General features: G+C 38.0%; 1 protein-coding gene across 1 annotated transcript in view; it reads right to left on the reverse strand.

The window, feature by feature from the left end:
• The window catches only part of KCNH5 (potassium voltage-gated channel subfamily H member 5), a 305,467-nt gene that overhangs the window by 211,280 nt on the left and 75,597 nt on the right, over window positions 1–18,590 (reverse strand). The window contains exon 7 of the mRNA XM_001498472.7: window positions 1,297–1,723. Coding sequence (XP_001498522.1) covers window positions 1,297–1,723 — 427 coding nt within the window. The remainder of the gene's footprint in view (window positions 1–1,296; window positions 1,724–18,590) is intronic.

The following is an 18,590-nucleotide window of genomic DNA, read 5'->3' on the forward strand; positions in this document are numbered from 1 at the left end:
TCTTTGTATGAAAGAACATTTTCCTCCTAAAAGCCTCTGGAGCAAACGGCACTTGGAATTCTCACTCTCCGTCTGTTACCTCTAACCAGCAAATAGAACCTGTGTGTTCTTGTTTCCATTCCTGTTCACAGGCGTATAGAGGGATGGAAGCTAAACAACCACTAACATTGGTGCTTCAATACCTTTTAGACATTCTGAACTCTGAAAACTACCTTGCTTAAACCCAAGATCTTGACTCTTCCTGGGCCAGCCAACACTTCTGAACTTTCACATCTTTCCCATCAGAGTCAAAATGTAGACCTCTGCAATGTGGAATCTCAAAAGGGTATTTGCCTTAGGCCAAATACCAATAACCATGACCCAAAGGCTTAACAGGTGCTAATACACTAAACATATTTCCATTGTCTTAAGGTTACTTCATGTATCAGAACTAGGCTTGGATAAATCATCTAATTCAACTTGAAGATATGAGTAGTGGCGAATTCTCCCTTAAAATCTTCTTTTAAAACAGCTTCTTTAGTCTGTATTTCTTTAATGTTCTGGTTTTCTGACATCATCCAGGCTCAGGTTGAGTGTAGAATACACAGTCTTTCACTCCTTTAGAGCACATTCTACTCCCGAGAACACCATCAAGACATTTAGTACTCAGGTATGCATGCTAAATCTTACACACTCTTGTCATTGCTGACTGAGCTTATATTTACTAATCTTTTCATTTTCTCAAACCGGGATATATTCAACCTAGAGTGTTTGTAATGGAGACTAGATTTACAAACATTTTTTACTAGTATTAATTGTAAAAATCTACATTTAACTGTATCCTGAGGTCGACTTTAATTCAGGAATTCAATTATTAACTACAACATTTTATGAACTGTGTATCTCACATCAGATCCTGTCTTCTTTTGCAGAATTAAATTCATTGCCAACAAAATCTGTGGAATGTACCAGATGCTGCCTGTCTAGATTCTGGTCTTCCTTGGAAAGAGCTCTGCCAGGTACAATGCTATGAAGAGAATTAAATCACAGAGTTCCCATTCTGATTTTCATAACATTCTATCCACATTGTTTTTCAAGTGTTAACACATTACATGTGTTAATACAAAAAGTAAAACACATTATTTTGCATTTTTATTTTCTAAGGCTGAATAAAAATTAAACCAATGCACATGATATGGATTATAAACACCTTTCAGAAGACAAAGTAGTTTCATCTTAATCCTGACAGAGATTGGAGCCTGGAAAATTGCCACAACATTAATTTTTTAAAAAGAAAAAGAAAAAAAAGATACTTACAGCCAACCATCATCATGGCCACCGAAAACATCTTCTCCACATCTGTGGTAGGAGCTATATTTCCAAATCCTATGGTTGTAAGGCTTGTCATGGTAAAGTAGAGAGAGGACACATACAGTGAATCCTTGCTAGGTCCTCCTTCCCATATCCCTGCACTGGTATTGTATCGATACGGTGTCCCAATGCTCAAGGCCAGCTGGTAGAGCCAACTGTCTATTTGGATGGTGTTCGTGACTTCATCGATGACCTCGTAGTCCCCAATACTGTACCATATGCAGGCCAGCCAATGGGCAACTAGTCCAAACACACACACCAGAAGCACGAGGACTGCTGCTCCATACTCTAGGTAATGGTCCAATTTCCTAGCAACACGGCCCAGTCGCAAGAGACGCACCACTTTTAAAGAACTGAAGAGACTGCTGATTCCCTGAATAAAAGACAAGAAATGACATGACATGACACTTCCTGAAAAGAAAAGGCTCAGGAGACAACACAATGGCTCACCTTCATGAACTTGATGACCACTTATATACTAAGAACATACACATAATATAGCTCTGACTTTGTCAACAAAAAAAGCTGAAATGATAAAGAAACTTTTTTAAAAAGAAAACGCAGATTCCTTCCCACTCAGAAATAAGATATTTTTGAATTATTAGATAAAACAACTTTTCATTAGCTAAGGAAGACCTAATTTATTTTCCTCAGGGTAGTATAAACATCACAGAGTAAAACCAAAGGAGAAAATTGCTCAAATGCAACATATACAGAGTACAGAAATAGGGTGATGAATTCAGACCTTTTATTTCTTCTTCCTACAAAACTTTTCTCTACTCCAAAAGATTTAAATTTATTTCTTACTTTATAATAGCTATGAACAGCAAAACTTCTGAAAAAGAATCCCAATCTTACTGGCAAGGACACGGGAAATACTTCTGAGCAAATGTCATTGCTGGTTTCGTTACCTCCTGCCCTAGTCATGATAAGCACTAAATTTGTAGAGCTCTGAAAAAGTGAAAAAAACTGAACCTAGAATGAGTGCATAACCTACAAAATCCTCTCATCCTCTAGGCAATAGTCATAGAAAAGGATGCCATGAGGGAGCAGCAGCAAGAAAATTCATGTTTTGTTGAGAAGCTTAAAATACCAAATACAGTATTATCCAAATAGAAACATAGCACAGATTTTACTCAGTCAACAAAGATTCCACAGTTGCTTTTTTGGAAGCATATAATAAGCCACTTGGGGAGACAAGATAAAGGCATCCCTGATTCCTGATGTGGGGAGGGAAGATAGAGCAGTGCTCCTGGAAGCCTCTCATCTGATCATCTCTCTAAGTCTCCTAGAGTCCTTGACACCCTTACTGCTAATTCTGTCTCCCAGAGGGGAGACAAGGAATCTAATGTAAATTAGTCTGAGCTTAATTCTGACCAACATGGAGGAATTTATTGGTATAGTGGGACAGATGTGACATTAAGAAGACTCTAATTATGGCATCATAAAGTAGTTGACAGTTAAGGTGAAAAAGGTTAAGAATGCATTTGGTTATTCTATACTCTGTAGAGTAATATATGTTTGAAATTTTGCCAAATAAAAATTTGAAAGAGAAAGAGAGAGAACAAAGAGAAGTAGAAACAGCAGACTTTGTGGAAGTAAAAGTAGCAGGAGCAGCCTGACAATCTTCTGTCTCAACCTTGACATCCTCAGGCCTGGCTCTATTTTAATTCCTACTCTCAATGCTGTGGCATATATGAAGTCTTAAAATAAATTCTCACTTCACTTGAACACTCTGGGGGAAAAAGGATATTTAACTTTAGGTATTTCCGAAGAGTAGCATTAATAAAACTCAGAAGATGAAATGGCATAATTCAATGACATGAGATGTTAGAGGTAAGAAGATTCCAGAAAGCTCGGAAGCTCTCAAAAATGGAACTACGTGATCATGAACGAGAGAGACAAAAATAAGTATTTATTGAGCCTTTCTACAGGGCAGGCTCTGAGCTGGGCCCTGGGGACATTAAGACAAATATGTCCTGCTTCTGCTCTGAAGAAACCCGCAGTCAAAACGCATGACAAACTCAAACAGGGTGCAATTTAAAAATAAAAACAGTGTTGCCACAGATGTTCTCCAGTCAGTCCAAATTTGTATAGGAACTGTGGTACTTCTGTTTAAATACTGCAGAGAAAAGTCTTTTCTACCTGAATTCTTTTCTCTAAAAACAAAAAGAAGGAAAAAGAGAGAGGAAATTTTTATCCCCATTCAAACTGAAAAAGTCACAATCCTCAATCAGAATGTGAAGAGTGAGTGTCTACTAGAATTAGGCCCAAATGGTGGGAGGATATGCTCCCTTGATCTCTGAGGTAGGCAGATCTTTCTAGAAAGAGGTAGCCCACCCTGAGGGGCACCTGCTCTGGACTCCACTTAATCAAGAAGCACCGTTTTCTATAGCAATGCCCAACACTACTTACATACTACAAAATATTTTGTAAGCATTATAAACTCTCTCTGGCACAGGGTCTATGACAACACTTTCTCCTGGGTTTTAGCCAACTCCCCAACTGACATCTCTTTCAAAATCATTTTCTAGGCCTACCCCTCTTCACGCTTCTCTGATGTGTTAGGATTCTCATCATAATTACCTTCAGCCCTCTTCTGGTTGATTGACCACATATTCATGTTTTAACCAACTTCTATATATGAACGATTCACTGGTCCACTTCTTAGCACAAAATTGTCCCCTGAGTTCCTGATACAAAAGCCAAATGACCACTATACATTTCCATTTATATGTCTCATAGATATTCAAAAGGTAATAGGCCCCAAAGGGAATCCTTCTCTTCTCCTGAATCAGTTCTCCACTTCCTACTCTAGTGAACTAATGTCATTATCTACCCAGCCCCTCAGACCTGGGGCTGAGCCTCAGCTGCTCCCTTTCCTGCCACATGCAGCCAGTTATCAAGTCCTGAGGCTCCCACCATTCGAAGTGCCCAAGCAAGTGCTCAAAATATGTCTACTTAAAGCTCTCAAAGATTTCCCTTCTTCCCCATTCCCAAGGCCATGTCTTGGTCATGACTTCAGGTTTTTTCTCACTCATTTGACACGAATAGCCTCTCCATTGGCCACTCAGCCTCTATTTTCACTCCCTTTAACTCACAGATCACACTATACAGGCTACCAGCCTGGTGTTTTTAAAATCACATCTATCTAACTATGTCTCTCTCTGATCTCAAATCTCTAATGCTGGCTCAGTACCTACAGGATTATGTATTAACTCCCTCCTGTAAAATGCAAAGCCCTTCATGACCTGGTACACCTGCCTACCTCTTCAGCATCTCTCCCACCAATTCCTATTGCTCTTTATGCCCCTGCCATACTCAGAGCATCCATGCTGTTGCATGCCACATTACAAATTGTTCCCTCTTCTTAAAGGGTTCATTCTTCCCACTCTCTCGGTGGCTAGGGTCTTACTTATAGTTTACGACAAACACTTTCTCCTCTATATGCTTTTCCCTGACCTCTTCCTCCTCCCCCATCATCTTTATTGTCATATCCTCACCCTCTGCCCCACTGTGAGTTATCTTTCCTTTGTGCTATCATATACTATTTGCACATCTCTATTACAACAATTATCACAATAACACTTTATTACATGTCTCTGATTGCATGCATGACATCTCAGGAAACTCTAAACCCCTTGAGGAGGATATCTAGTGTCAGTTATGAAGCTTGGCATATGGTAACATGTTAAGCAGTCAATACATTCAATAAAAAGTTGAACTCAGGGCTAGCCTGGTGATGTGGTGGTTAAGTTCATGCTCTCTGGTTCAGCAGCCCAGGGTTCGCAGGTTTGGGTCCCCAGCACCAACCTAGCGCTGCTCGTCAAGCCATGCTGTGGTGGTCTCCCGCATAAAACAGAGGAAGATTGGCACAGATGTTACCTCAGCAACAATCTTCCTCAAGCAAAAAGAGGAAGATTGGCAACAGAAGTTAGCTCAGGGCCAATTTTCCTGACCAAAAAAAAAAAAAAGTTGAACCAAAAAGTTTTTCAACACCAGCAAATGTGGGTGGAATTAATTTGGGGGATTTTAGTCAATAACAATGTAAACATCATTTAACAGAATAATTCAGAAAATAGTCAATGTACTTCAGATTGCATTAATAAAGGTGTGGCATCCAGTATGAAAGAGAAATTCATCTTAATTTCTCCACTGACCAGGCCACACCTGTAGGAAATACATGGAATATATCCAGAAGAAGACTGTCAAAAAAAGAACTCAAAATTACATCCTATTAGGAAATGTGGAAGGAAATAGAAAAGAGGAGACTGGGGCAGGGCATTATAACTGGGTTCAAATACACAAGGCATTGATGAGGGTTGAGCTTATTCTGCATAATCCTAGTATAGATGACCTGCATCAGAGCTAGAGCACCAGGGATAGAAGGACACCACAAAGATTTCAACTAGCCTGTGCCATATACTTCTGCTCAGTAAACCAACCAGAAAGCAAGATCATTCATCGCTGCTTGGAAAAGAGAGACAAGGTATTAACAGTATCGAGCACTTACAACATGCCAGGCACTGTTCTAAGTGCTTTATGTGTATTAAGTAATTTAATCTTCAAATCAATCCTATGTAGTTGGCATCATTATTAAAACATAAACTGGACAGGTTAAGTAATTTGACTATGTTCAGGCAGCTAGTAAGAACAGGAGCCAAGATTCAAATACAGGCAGTCTAGCTCCAGACCCCTTGCCCCTAACCATTTCACTATCTGACCTCACTCTGAAATCCGCTATAGCTAGAGCATAATGTGTAATTTAATTAAGCACATTAGTATCTGCAATAGTGGCTTAAACATGGGCATTCTCTACATGACTGAATAAAGGAGATTAAATACCTGGCCACACTCTTATCCCCACCCAGGCATAGCAGTGGCCCACAAAAGGGGTCTGCGGATACACTAGAACTCTATATAGTCTGCAATTCTCTAACACAGACCAACTCATTTCACTCACAGAATAGCAGGATTCCTATCCCCATTGTTCATATGTGCACATTGAAGTCCACATAGGTTAAATGACTTTTCCAAAGTCACACAGCTAGGAAGGAATGGAAGCATCACTCAGACTGAGTCCCTCAGATTCTTAGTGCGTTTCCCATAACAATCAGCTGTGTGCAGTCTTCCCGTCCATATCCCAATAACCACTGTAACATTAATCTTCCCAAAAGACAGCACCAAGCATAACTTCTAGCAGCTCATCATAGACATTAGATCAAACATAAAGTCCTCTGCAGGACAAGGTCCACAATCCCATCTCTGTCTACACTGCAAAGTCATTTCCCACTATGCCTTTGCACAGCAATAGTGCTCCGGTCAAGCCAAACTGCTCTTTGTTCCCAAACATAACCTCAAAGTTTCACCTTTGAATTTGTCCACAGTGTTCCATTCATCTACATATAAAATCAGAAACTGTTATTCAGACTGAATAATACACAAATAAATTTGCTTTATTTGGAAAGCTCTTTTTAACTATCTCATTCTCCATCGTTTTATATCAAAGAGAATTTAACACGATCATTATAATCAAAACTCAAAGTGAAACGACTTGGTTTTAAAATGTGATGAGGGGCTGACCCTGTGGCCGAGTGGTTAAGTTCGCGCACTCCGCTGCAGGTGGCCCAGTGTTTCGTTGGTTCGAATCCTGGGCGCGGACGTGGCACTGCTCATCAAACCACGCTGAGGCAGCGTCCCACATGCCACAACTAGAAGGACCCACAACGAAGAATATACAACTATGTACTGGGGGGCTTTGGGGAGAAAAAGGAGAAAAATAAAATCTTTTTAAAAAAAAGTGATGAAATACTTAAGTCTTGAAAGAATCCAAATGTCCATCCCAGTATAATGGATAAATAAATTATCACACATTCACTCAAGGGAATACTATCCAAAAATAAACATGAATGGACTAGAACTATATGCAATAACAAGAATGAATCTAAAAAGCATCATATTGAGCAAAAGAGACCAGATACAAAAAAGTATATAACGTATGATTTCATTTATAAAAAGTTTAAGAACACATGGAACTCCTCTATGGAATTAAAACTCAAGATAGTGGGTCCCTTTTTGGGGGCAAGGGTCATGACTATGGGGGGGATTTGGGGGTTCTGGTAACATTCTGTGTCTTAATATAGCTAGTAAGTACTAGGTATGTTCACTTTATGATAATTCTTTGAGCTCCACACTTCAGATTGGTGTAATTTTCTTTAAGTATGTTATACTTAAACATCAAAAAAAAATGTTATAGAAAACCCAATAGTCACTGCTGTGTTGTTCGGTTAACATTTCACCACAGTACATAATTCAAATTAATAATTTCTTCATCATACAACTTTTTGAGGAGCAGAAGTCATATTCAATATTGTATCTAATAAATAAGGGACTTTCCTTATTTTATGACTCATTCTCATAACCTTCAGATTGGGCCACATTTGTATTTTATCCCTTGTTGGTAGTTTTATTTTCACTCATATGGTAATACTACACTTTTATCAAAAGACGCCCTCCTTCTGTATTACCCCTTTTTATAGCAACTTTCTGATTCTGTACTTTCCACCAGTTTTATCTGCTCATTCATTTTCTGCTTCACGTCACTCCACACTTTCCAGTCCTTCTGTGCCCACCTCTGCACACCAGAGGATTTCTGCCTCGATCTCAACCTCTGAGCTATTAGCACACAAATCCCCGGGGTCCTGCTGGTGGAAAAGAATATCAAACACATCAAATGCATAATAGAACACAGCAGGGTTAATGGAGAACTTTCAGTCATCAGCCTTCCAACTTTCTAGCTAATTTCCTTACTTGACAAGCCCCTCAGGCCATAGTAGCATAAGGAACAATATCCAGGAGACATCTCTGTGTCATTAACTCTTCAAGATTTTTTTGTAGATTCTCACATTAAAGAGATGCAGGATGTTAGCATAAAAATAATATCTTTTGATGATAAAGCCATTTAAAATATAAATCAATTCTCTTACTTGAGCATATGATAGTAGGCAAATAGCTCAGCTAATACTCTCCCCTGTTATTCCCTCCTTGCTTTATAAACGGAAAAAGGATGATCAAAGAACTTTCTTGTTCAAGGACACATGACAATTAAGTGAGGGTGATAGAGCAGGAATACCATTTTGTAATATGTAGTTGTGGTTTTTCACCTACATCTGGCATTCTCACACGCAGGATGTTGTGGTAGATTATTTGAAAAAAAGAAAATAGCTGTGGTTATTTCCCTCCCTGTATCCACATCCCTTGGCAATGTGACTTTGCAACTTCTCCCACCAAGAGATAGGGTCTATCTCCCCATGCCTTAAGTCAGGGGTTGCCTCATGACTTGCTTCAGCCAATAGAATGTAAAGTAAGTGATGCTGTGCCAGTTTCAAGCCTAAACCTCAAGAGGCTTAGTGCCTCCACTCATGGTCTTAGAACCTAGTCAGTTGCCATGTGAAGAATATCTATTAGGTTTTTGGAGAATGAGAGACAGGAGGAGCTCTATGAGTCATCCGTTTGAGCCACCCTAGACCGGTCAGCTAACAGCCAATTCAGCAACTGACCACAGACACATAAGTGAACTTAGTTGAGATAAGCCAAACTTATCCCAACTCAGCAGAACCATCCAATTGAGCCACAGACTCATGAGTTAAATAAATAGTGGTTGTTATTATCCACGAAGTTCTGTAGTATTTTGTTATGCAAAAAATAAAGCTAACTGACACAAATGTGGGGAAAGCACATATGTTCTATGTTTATGTGTACAGAATTTCACACTTGCATGACTTACAACTGGGGCCAATATAGATACCTACTTGACACAGAGGTCTCATTTTGACCAGACATTATCTCAAATAATTAAGATATTGGTATGTAAAACAAAGTTTTAGATATAACTGTTAGGTATTATTTACCCTTTGTATTGAGAAATGTGTCACTATTTGTTTTGCATGGATTCATGCAGTGAATGTTCCATGAGAACAGAGAACTCAAAGTTATTACTTCATATATCTTCTAAATATTTCTTAGATCCAACCTCACTTAAAAACTTGCTATCACCCTAGGTAACTTCAATATCCATGTGGATGACGTTTCCAATAACCTGACCTCACAGTTTCTTCACCAATTCATCTCCAACAATTTTTCCAATTAGACGCCCACTGCCGTGGTCAGAAGCTGAAATCTGTCATATTCTAAAACTTTTTCCAGCTCTGTAGTCTTGAATTGAACCATTCTGCTATTTGACCATAGCCTCTTCTCTGTTGAGCTAAATGGTCCAATGACACCAACTGCAATAGTAGTTCAATCTTACTGAACCCCAAACCCACTGACACATCTACTTTTCCCTAACCTATTAACCCTCTCCATTCTCCACTTTCTTCCATATGTGGTGCCATCATTTCAATAGTACTATACACACTGAATTCCTTAGCATCTCTCTCTTCTTGTAACCTCTATCAAAATCTAAATCAGGGCTCAATTACTAGCTTTCTTCATGCCTGTGTTTAAAAATTGCTAAAGAAAGCCATACAATAGGTCAGACTGATTCCACTATAAATTCATTATCATCAATCTCAAATCATCTCCCTAATACCTTGCAATTTTACTATTTTTCTTACGAATTCATCCACTTGCTATATTTCAAACTTTCTCTGCTCTGCTCAAAACTCCGACCACTCCCCGCTCAACTACATCCTTCCCATAGGCATTCAAACATCTCATGTGTCCCCCACTAAAAAAAATGTTATTACCCACCCCGACCCTCCCATTCTAGACCTTTCCCCTGGCATCTTCTAATATCTAAGCAAATGTAAGCACTAACCACTTGATTAAACAAAAAAGAAATCAAGAAGTATTCTTGTCACCCCTCTCTTTGATATCCCCTATGCCAAATCTATCTTAAAACCCTGTTATTTTTAACTCCTACATATCTTTCAAATTTACCCACTTCTCTCTGTCTCCACTGTCACCACCTTAGAACATGCTACTAGCATCTTTCTCTTAATAAGCTTCAAGGTATTCATTTGACCGTATACAGTCTGTTCTGAATACTATATGAGTTACCTTTTCAAAATCACTCCTGGCTTAAAATCATATGATAGCTTTCCATTGTTCTAAAATCTATTTTGGTTTACACAGACTTGTATGGTCTGGGCCTTGCTTACCACTTTAACTTCCTCCTTCAACACTCTTAAGTTTGCTCTCTATCCAACTTTCAATTGTTTGAATATGCCATACTTCCTCAAACACTGGGTCTAGGCACTTGTTATTCTTTCTAAATGGAATGTTCTACAACTGTTCCAGGCTCCTGTCCTTAGCCTAGTTAGCTCCATTCATGCTTCAGATTTCTGCTTAGTCATTGCTTCCTCAGAGAAACTTTCTTCTCCAGTCTGGATCAGGTCATTTCATTGTACAATCTGAAAGGACTACGTGCATTCCCTTTCTGACATTTGTGTTTTTGTGATTGTGTATTTATATCATGTTTTGTTCTTCCTTTTATCCCTACCACACTCTCTAGCACTCCCTGGTATATAGAAGGCATCAAATATTTATTGAAAGGATGAATACATTAATTAAAGAATAAACTAACATATAAATCTCTCATAATAATTTCTGACTCCTCCCGCACTGATTGTTATTAATAATTAATAGTTATTTAATCTTCCTGGCAGCACCATATCAGGCAACTTGATAGAAACCACAAAACAATAATAAGCTCTGTTTCATAAGCATTGGGGTCTTATTCTAAATAGATTTTATACGTGAATGAATACATGGCCCATTTCTATTTCCTTTTGTAGAGCACAATTTAAAGATTGAAAGATAATTGCAAACTAGATTTGCTATCTGGACCTCTAACCCAGATAACAAATTCTATTGCCTCCTTCTTATTCAGAACTCACTTCTCCAACTCATGCTACCAAGAGAGCCATGGGGAAATAATCCTAATTACTCCATGCATTATTTAACATGCTTCAGCAGAGGATCTGAATTTAAAGAACTTGTACATACCACTTGTTTTAGCCTATTTATATTCTTATCAAAACACAGCGGCACAGAGAGATGATAGATAAATAGATAGATAGATAGATAGATAAAGAATAGACCTCTATTTTCAGCAATATCCATGATGTACTAACTCTTAAAATGCTTCTTATTATGGAAAAGACTTCTCTTTAAAATCCGTTGGGTCCACATTGAACCTAAAGCATGATAAAATGCACCCTAAAGAAGTGGTATGCTGCCTAAAACCTCAACTTTTTTCAAATATTATAAGCACAAGAAAAGCAGGTTGAGGATGCTTTAAATCCTTCAATAACTTGTTGCTGCTCTTACAATAATCCAAACTCGTTAACACAACTGCTTCTACTACCTCTAAGTCTCACTTTGTGCATCTCCATCTTCTGCTCTTTGTCCTCCAGTTATAGAAAACTTTTTTCCTTTCTTCAAAAATTTCATATTCTTTCTTACCTGGGGGTGCCCAAACATGAATTTTAAAACACTCTCCCTAACCTACCAACCACTCCTTTTGCCTGGTTAATTCTGACTTATCATCTGGCCTTAAATGTCACTTCTTCAGAGATTTCCTCAACTATCCCCATGCCTCAAATAGGTTAAGACCTTTGTTTTATAGTGTGAATAACTGGTCCAAGAAATGCTGAGGGAATGGTGCAGCAGCCAGGGAGAGCTGAAGCAGAGAAAGGTTGAAGTGGCCATGATGGACCACGTGCTAGTGAAAGTTATGAAGATTCAGGAATGGAAGCCAAGGGATGAAGAAAAAGAGAAGAGAGGATAATAATTTAGTTAGTAGAGAGAAGACAGAAAAGCACATAGATAGGACTAAGTGAATCACATTAATGGTGGGAAACTCAAGTAAAGATCTACAAACTCTGGAAAAATAGAAGAGCAGAGTGAACGGTCATGTTCTCCAAGATCATTTTCTAAAAGTGGCCCTTTTCCAACAATTTTAATGATGATATGTGACATTGTGGTTGTTAAGGCTGTAATAAAAAGTTATTAGATGAGGCAATCTCAAAGCAAGACTGTGAGACATGTAAAGAAGCTGGTGGAAGAGTAGCTCCCTTTTTGTATGCTTTACCTTCCCTCCCCTACCCTTTGGCCCAGCACTCACTTCCAGGCTCACTCCCCTAATATTACAACTTGGCTGTGCCATGGGCCAAAGTTCCCAGAGCTACTGAGGTCCAGAACCATACATTAGGTCCTAAGGTCCTATTGCTTCTTTTTCAGCGTTCCAAAAATCTCCTTCCTTATATTAAATCTCTCATCACTTGAGGTCGAGTCCCTTTTCTTTGCGACTGAAAAAATATCCTAACCTAACAGCTACATTTAGCCCACTACTTGCTTTCCTACATGGCTCAACTTCTGACTATTCCAGTCATTATCTATACCCTACTGCCTTGTATTATTTTTATTTGTAAAGTATATCACTATCTAAAATTATATAGAGACTTTTTAAATGTTTCTTGTATGTTTATTGTCTGTTTTTCCCCACCAAAATAAAAACTCTGACCAAGATGGCATTAATGTTCACCTATTTTGATTACACTTTAGAGAGGCTTATCCCTGACTCTAGGCCCCTGACTTCTCTTTTCTTAGAGCATTTACTTTAGAAAACTTTAAATTATAAATTCTTTCCCGGCCCCTTTGAGATACAAATCTTCTCCCAGACTCTTGCCAGTTTTGCAACCCAGAAATGTCTTTCTCAAGGACTTGGGAGTCATTCCTTTGAAATGTAATCATGAAGAAAGACTGTGCCCCTATCTCCCAGTCTCTGGAGGAGGGTGGGAGCCTAACTTCGATAAGCACCAATTAGCAGACACAGATGGCCTAATCGCATTGACCAACCTCCCTGCCTTTTGTTTCAGCAGAGCTGAGTTCAATCTCTCTCCTCTATTGCAGTAGTCTTGAACAAAGTCTTCCTTGTTTTTAACAATTTCCCAATGCAATTTCTCTTTGACTGTTCCATGAAGATGGAGGAGGATGTGTGTGCTTGTTCACTGCTAGATTCTCAATATTTAGGATAAAGAAGTAGCTCAACATATATTTGTTGAGTGAATAGATGAATGACATCACATAAGGCATTTTTTTTACATTTAAAAGATGACTTTGAAAGAAAAATAAATCCCTCTAGAGCCATTCCTGAATATTTCTGAATGTACCACGACATCTCAAAAGTCATTCTAAGTACATGGCTTATTAATCACACTAAACAGCAGAAATGATCAGTCCTAGAGATAAGAACTTTATTATATACACCAACAGGCTTCTGCACATGGAGACTGTATTTCCTAAATATGATTACTTTCTTTGCCAATATAGCTGAAACTGTCATTAAATAGATGTGCTATTATTGAACTTAATTGTTAGATTTCAATATTGAATATAAGAAATACAATCTGTTCTAAAATTCTAGCAGGACCATATTTGAGTAAAAAATTCTGCTAGCCTAATAATTTGTAATTATCATAAAATAATTATTGCACAAGCTCCTCTCATCTAGGCCTCTTCACTCACTGTGGTCAAAACAATTGCAACATCTGCAAAAGCTCAAACAAAAGCTTTTGAGTATGGCCATTCATAATTCAGTGTAATCCTGTGTCTAAATATGAATGTAAGTGAAGATGGCTAATTTCTACCTACACAATTACCTAAACACACATCACAGTGAAAACTAGCATCTCCTGGAAAAAATGCACATCAGGTACTTGCTCATAAAGTCTGTATTTGTGTCTGCAATGCTGATCAAGTAAACATTCAGACTCACAAGACAACCACAGACCAACCATGCTTGTTCTCAGTAGACTCAGAAGGAGATAGGGCAGAAATCACTGCTTATCAGTAACTGAAATTGTCTACCACCACACTCAGCCGGGACACTCAGAACTGAAACCATAACTTGCTGTCTATGTTAACATGAATTTGTGCTAGTCCTCTGCTTTCCTTAACATGACTTCATTTTTTCAGGATTCTTCTACCCAGGCAAATGGTTTGATTTTTCATCATAGGAACTTCCCAAAGACCTATGAACTCTTCAGTGGAACACATCAACAGACAGTTTACACCCTAAGATTCTCTGAATCCTTTGCCTCGAAATCCTCACCTTGCCGTTTCCACCAATCCTGGACTATTGTATCATGATCCTTGAACCTTACAAAATCCTAATAAAGCCCACTCTCCTAACCACTCCCTGCTTTGAAAGACCCACCTTAAATCAAACTTCCAGTTCCCAATAAATTTTCTCCTTTTCTGTTCTGAGACACTACCAAAGTTTTGCAAGATAGTGTTCTCCCTTATAATGATAAGCAATAAACTCATCTCAGCTTTGTCTTGTCAATGGGTTATGCTGCCAATATTTGGGGGTCAAATTTTTGATGCCTCATGCTCCACCTAACCCAATACCTGTAATAACAACACAGGCATAGCTTTTAGAGTCCCACAAGGGATGCTCAGAGTTGTATCATTCAGAGAATCCTTAAGCTACGGTGTCCTAATCTGGTTATTAGTAGTTCGTTAAAAGTTCTCTCCAGTCCAGATGCAATTTGCTGTTATAGGTCTTTTTCAAATATAAGTAATATTGCCTGGAAACATAGATAATATATTTCCATCATCAGTTCCCACAGGAACAAAAGAAGACTGTTGACCAAAGGTAAAATTCTCATGCAGAAGAGAAGTGGTTTTGTTAACCCTTTACCCACCATGTCTATTAAACAGACTTCTTAAGGATGAAAAATTCCAATATAAGGATAAATATGTTCTTTGTCAGTTAGCGTTTGTTATGTGAAAGCAGAGATGAAATCATGGAATAAAATGAAGTAATAAAAAGACCAAATGGAGTAGGGATGGAAGTTTAGAACTTCCTTCAATGAAAGGTGAAGAAATGATGTATTCTTAAGCATAGGGTAAATTAATGGGCAGAAAACAGTAAAGACCAATTTCTATACAGGTATCCAAGGTTAGTTAAGGTAAAAATTTTTAAATGGTTATAGTATATTGATTGTGATATAGTTCAACCTTTCTTGCCTATATACCAGAATCATTCCCTGATGCTTCACAATAGAAGGCATTCATCATGAATGAAGATCAGTACAGTTAAAATATTCTTTTCATGTAAGCAACAAAATCAAATAAAGGAATCTCATTGCTGTCTTCATTGCTTATTACTTTCTATCCTCCCAGAGCTAATTCCCTCAGTTAGACAGACTGCTTTATCTCTGGGAAAATTCATGCAAAAGAATATATTCCTGGAATGTCACCAAATTTTTCAAATATAAGAATAATATCTATCTTTAAATCTGTGTATTACCCAGCCTCAATAACATCCTCTACCACCAACCCCCACCTAGAACAGAATTTAAAAGCACAGTTCCAAATGTTCCAATTTGGAACCTGTGGCTAACTCTTACTCATCCTCCAAATCCTTTCCCCAACTCCTCCCTCACAGTGAGTCCTCTTTTATTCACACCCTTCAATAGTTTGTGAGCAAGTTTCTCTCTCAAACTAGAAGGTAGGTACATTTGAGTTCAGTGACTATGGCTTGTTCATCTTTGTATTCATTTGTCCACATGCTTTGCTCTCCCAGTGAGAGGTCCAAGCTTGGAGACCTAAACCCTAAAGTAATTCCTAAATACATGTGGAAAGCTGGCAGGGCAGGCCATCTTCCTGGAAGGTTATTTACATGACAGAATAAGAATCTTCAGGGAAAGGAACCCATAGAAGGAGAGGTGAGCACAGTGGTCAAAAGATAATGCCCTATTGTCTGCAAGGAGGAGAAGCTCGGAGCACAGTTAAGATTATGCCACAAAGATTTCTCTCTGGACCTATCCTTCCCATTATCAACAAGAAGCAGGTATATCTAGGAAACATGATAAACTTTAATGCTTCATTCAGTCCAATACAAATATATATAGTATGGCAATTATGTGTCAGGCACTGCAAATTCAGGTTGTTAGAAAAATAGAATCTCTGCACTGAGAAAGCATAAATTCTATCTTTGATTCCTCCCTAAATGAGCACGATGCCTAACTCTTAGTTTTCTAAAGATCTTTGTTGAATTTGAATTTTTAACGTGAAGTAGAATTAAAGGATGCAAAACAGGGTCATACAGAAACTTTCCCCTGAGCTTATAGATGAAAGACAATTGTGGATAAACCACTAACACAATCCTCAATAAAAATATAACTGGTTTTTAATTGTTATTAGAATCTGTAGGGTTATTAAGGAGCCTTCTTAAGCAGAGAAGAACTGAGAGGTATATAGGACTTAAAATCGCAGCTAAAGTTCTTTAAAGCAGGCTACTAAGAAACCTAAGTCCCAAACAGAAGGTAGAATCCACCCAAAGACAAGAGAAGATGCTATCACAGTAAAAGTCTCATGCTCTTCAGAGCAAGGAAAATTGTTGGAGAAAAAGAGGAGCATTACATAACGATAAAAGGGTCAATTCTCCAAGACGACAACAATCCTTAAAGTGTATGCACCTAACGAAAACATCAAATATGTGAGGCAAAAACTAATAGAACTGCAAGGAGAGACAGATCAATCCATTATTATAGTTGGAGACTTCAACACCCTCTATCAGAAATGGTCAGATCTAGTGGGCGGAAAATCAGTAAGCTCCAGCTATTCCACTTCGGGGATATCCAAAGAACACAAAAACACTAATTCAACAAGATATATGTACCTCTATGTTCATTGCAGCATTGTTTATCATACCCAAGACTTGGAAACAAACCAAGTGCCCATTAGCAAATGTATAGATAAAGATGTGGTATATATCTACAATGAAATACTTCTCAGCCATAAAAAACATGAAATCTTACCATTTGTGACAACATGGATGGAACTTGAGGGTATTATGCTAAGTGAGATAAGTCAGATGGAGAAAGACAAACACCATATGATTTCACTCACATGTGGAAGATTTAAAAAACAATAACAAACAAACACACAGACATGAGAACAGATTGGTGGTTACTAGAGGGGAATGGAGTGTAGAGAGGGCAAAAGAGGTAAAGGGGCACATTTGTATGATTACAGATGGAAACTAGACTTTTGGTGGTGAACACATGTAGTCTATACAGAAGTCAAAATATAATGATGTACACATGAAATTTATATAATCTTATAAACCAAGGTTACCCCAAAAAATCAGTAAGGACATAGTAGAATTCAACGGCATCATCAATCAACTGAGTATAATTGATATCTATCGGCTATTTTATACAATAACAGCAGAAAACACATTCTTCTCAAGCTCACATGAAACATTCACCAAAACAAATGGCATTCTGGGCCATAAAACACACCTTAATTTTTAAAAAAATAAATTATACAGTGTCTGCTTTTAGATCATGATGGAATTAAAATAGAAATCAACAACAGAAAGATAGCTGAAAAATCCCCAAATGTTTGGAGATTAAACAACACTCTTCTAAATAGGACATGGGTCAAAGAAGAACTCTCAAGAAAAATTTTTAAATTTTTTGAACTAAATGGAAATACAACCTATCAAAACTTGTGGGATACAGTGAAAGCAATGCTTAAAGGGAAATTTATAGCTTTGGTTGCTTATATTAGAAAAGAAGAAGGAGCTAAAATCAATCATCTAAACTTCCACCTTAGAAAACTTGAGAAAAAAGAGCATATTAAATCTAAAGTGAGCAGAAGAAAAGACATAATAAAAATTAGGGCAAAAAGCAACAAAATTGAAAACAGGAAATCATAGAGAAAACCAACAAAACCTAAAGTTGTTCTTTGAAAAGATCAATAAAATCTACAAGCTTCTTGCCACACTAACTAAGGGGAAAAAAGAGAGGACATAAATTACTAATATGAGAAAGGAAAGAGAGAACATAACTACAGATGCCATAGACATTAAAAGGATAATAATAATAATAACAGGGGAAATTCTGGGAGGATGGCATAGGACTCTGAACTCACCTCCTCCCACAGACACAACAAATCTACAACTACCTGTGGAACAATTACCTCTGAGAGAGATCTGGAAACTTGATAAAAAGAACCCCCACAACAAGGGACAACACTGACAGGATTGAAGAGGCAGAAATATACCTCTGCTGAGGAGAAAACCACATCCCAGCCAAGGTGCTTCACAGCCAGGAGCAATCTTAAAGGTATGAAGGTTTTCTCAGAGGAGCAGGGGGATATGAGTGGGAGATCTATGCCACAATAAGCATCCCAACCTTTAGATTTAGCACAATTGAGAA

Source organism: Equus caballus, chromosome 24 (assembly GCF_041296265.1).
Source record: "Equus caballus isolate H_3958 breed thoroughbred chromosome 24, TB-T2T, whole genome shotgun sequence".
Taxonomy (NCBI): domain Eukaryota; kingdom Metazoa; phylum Chordata; class Mammalia; order Perissodactyla; family Equidae; genus Equus; species Equus caballus.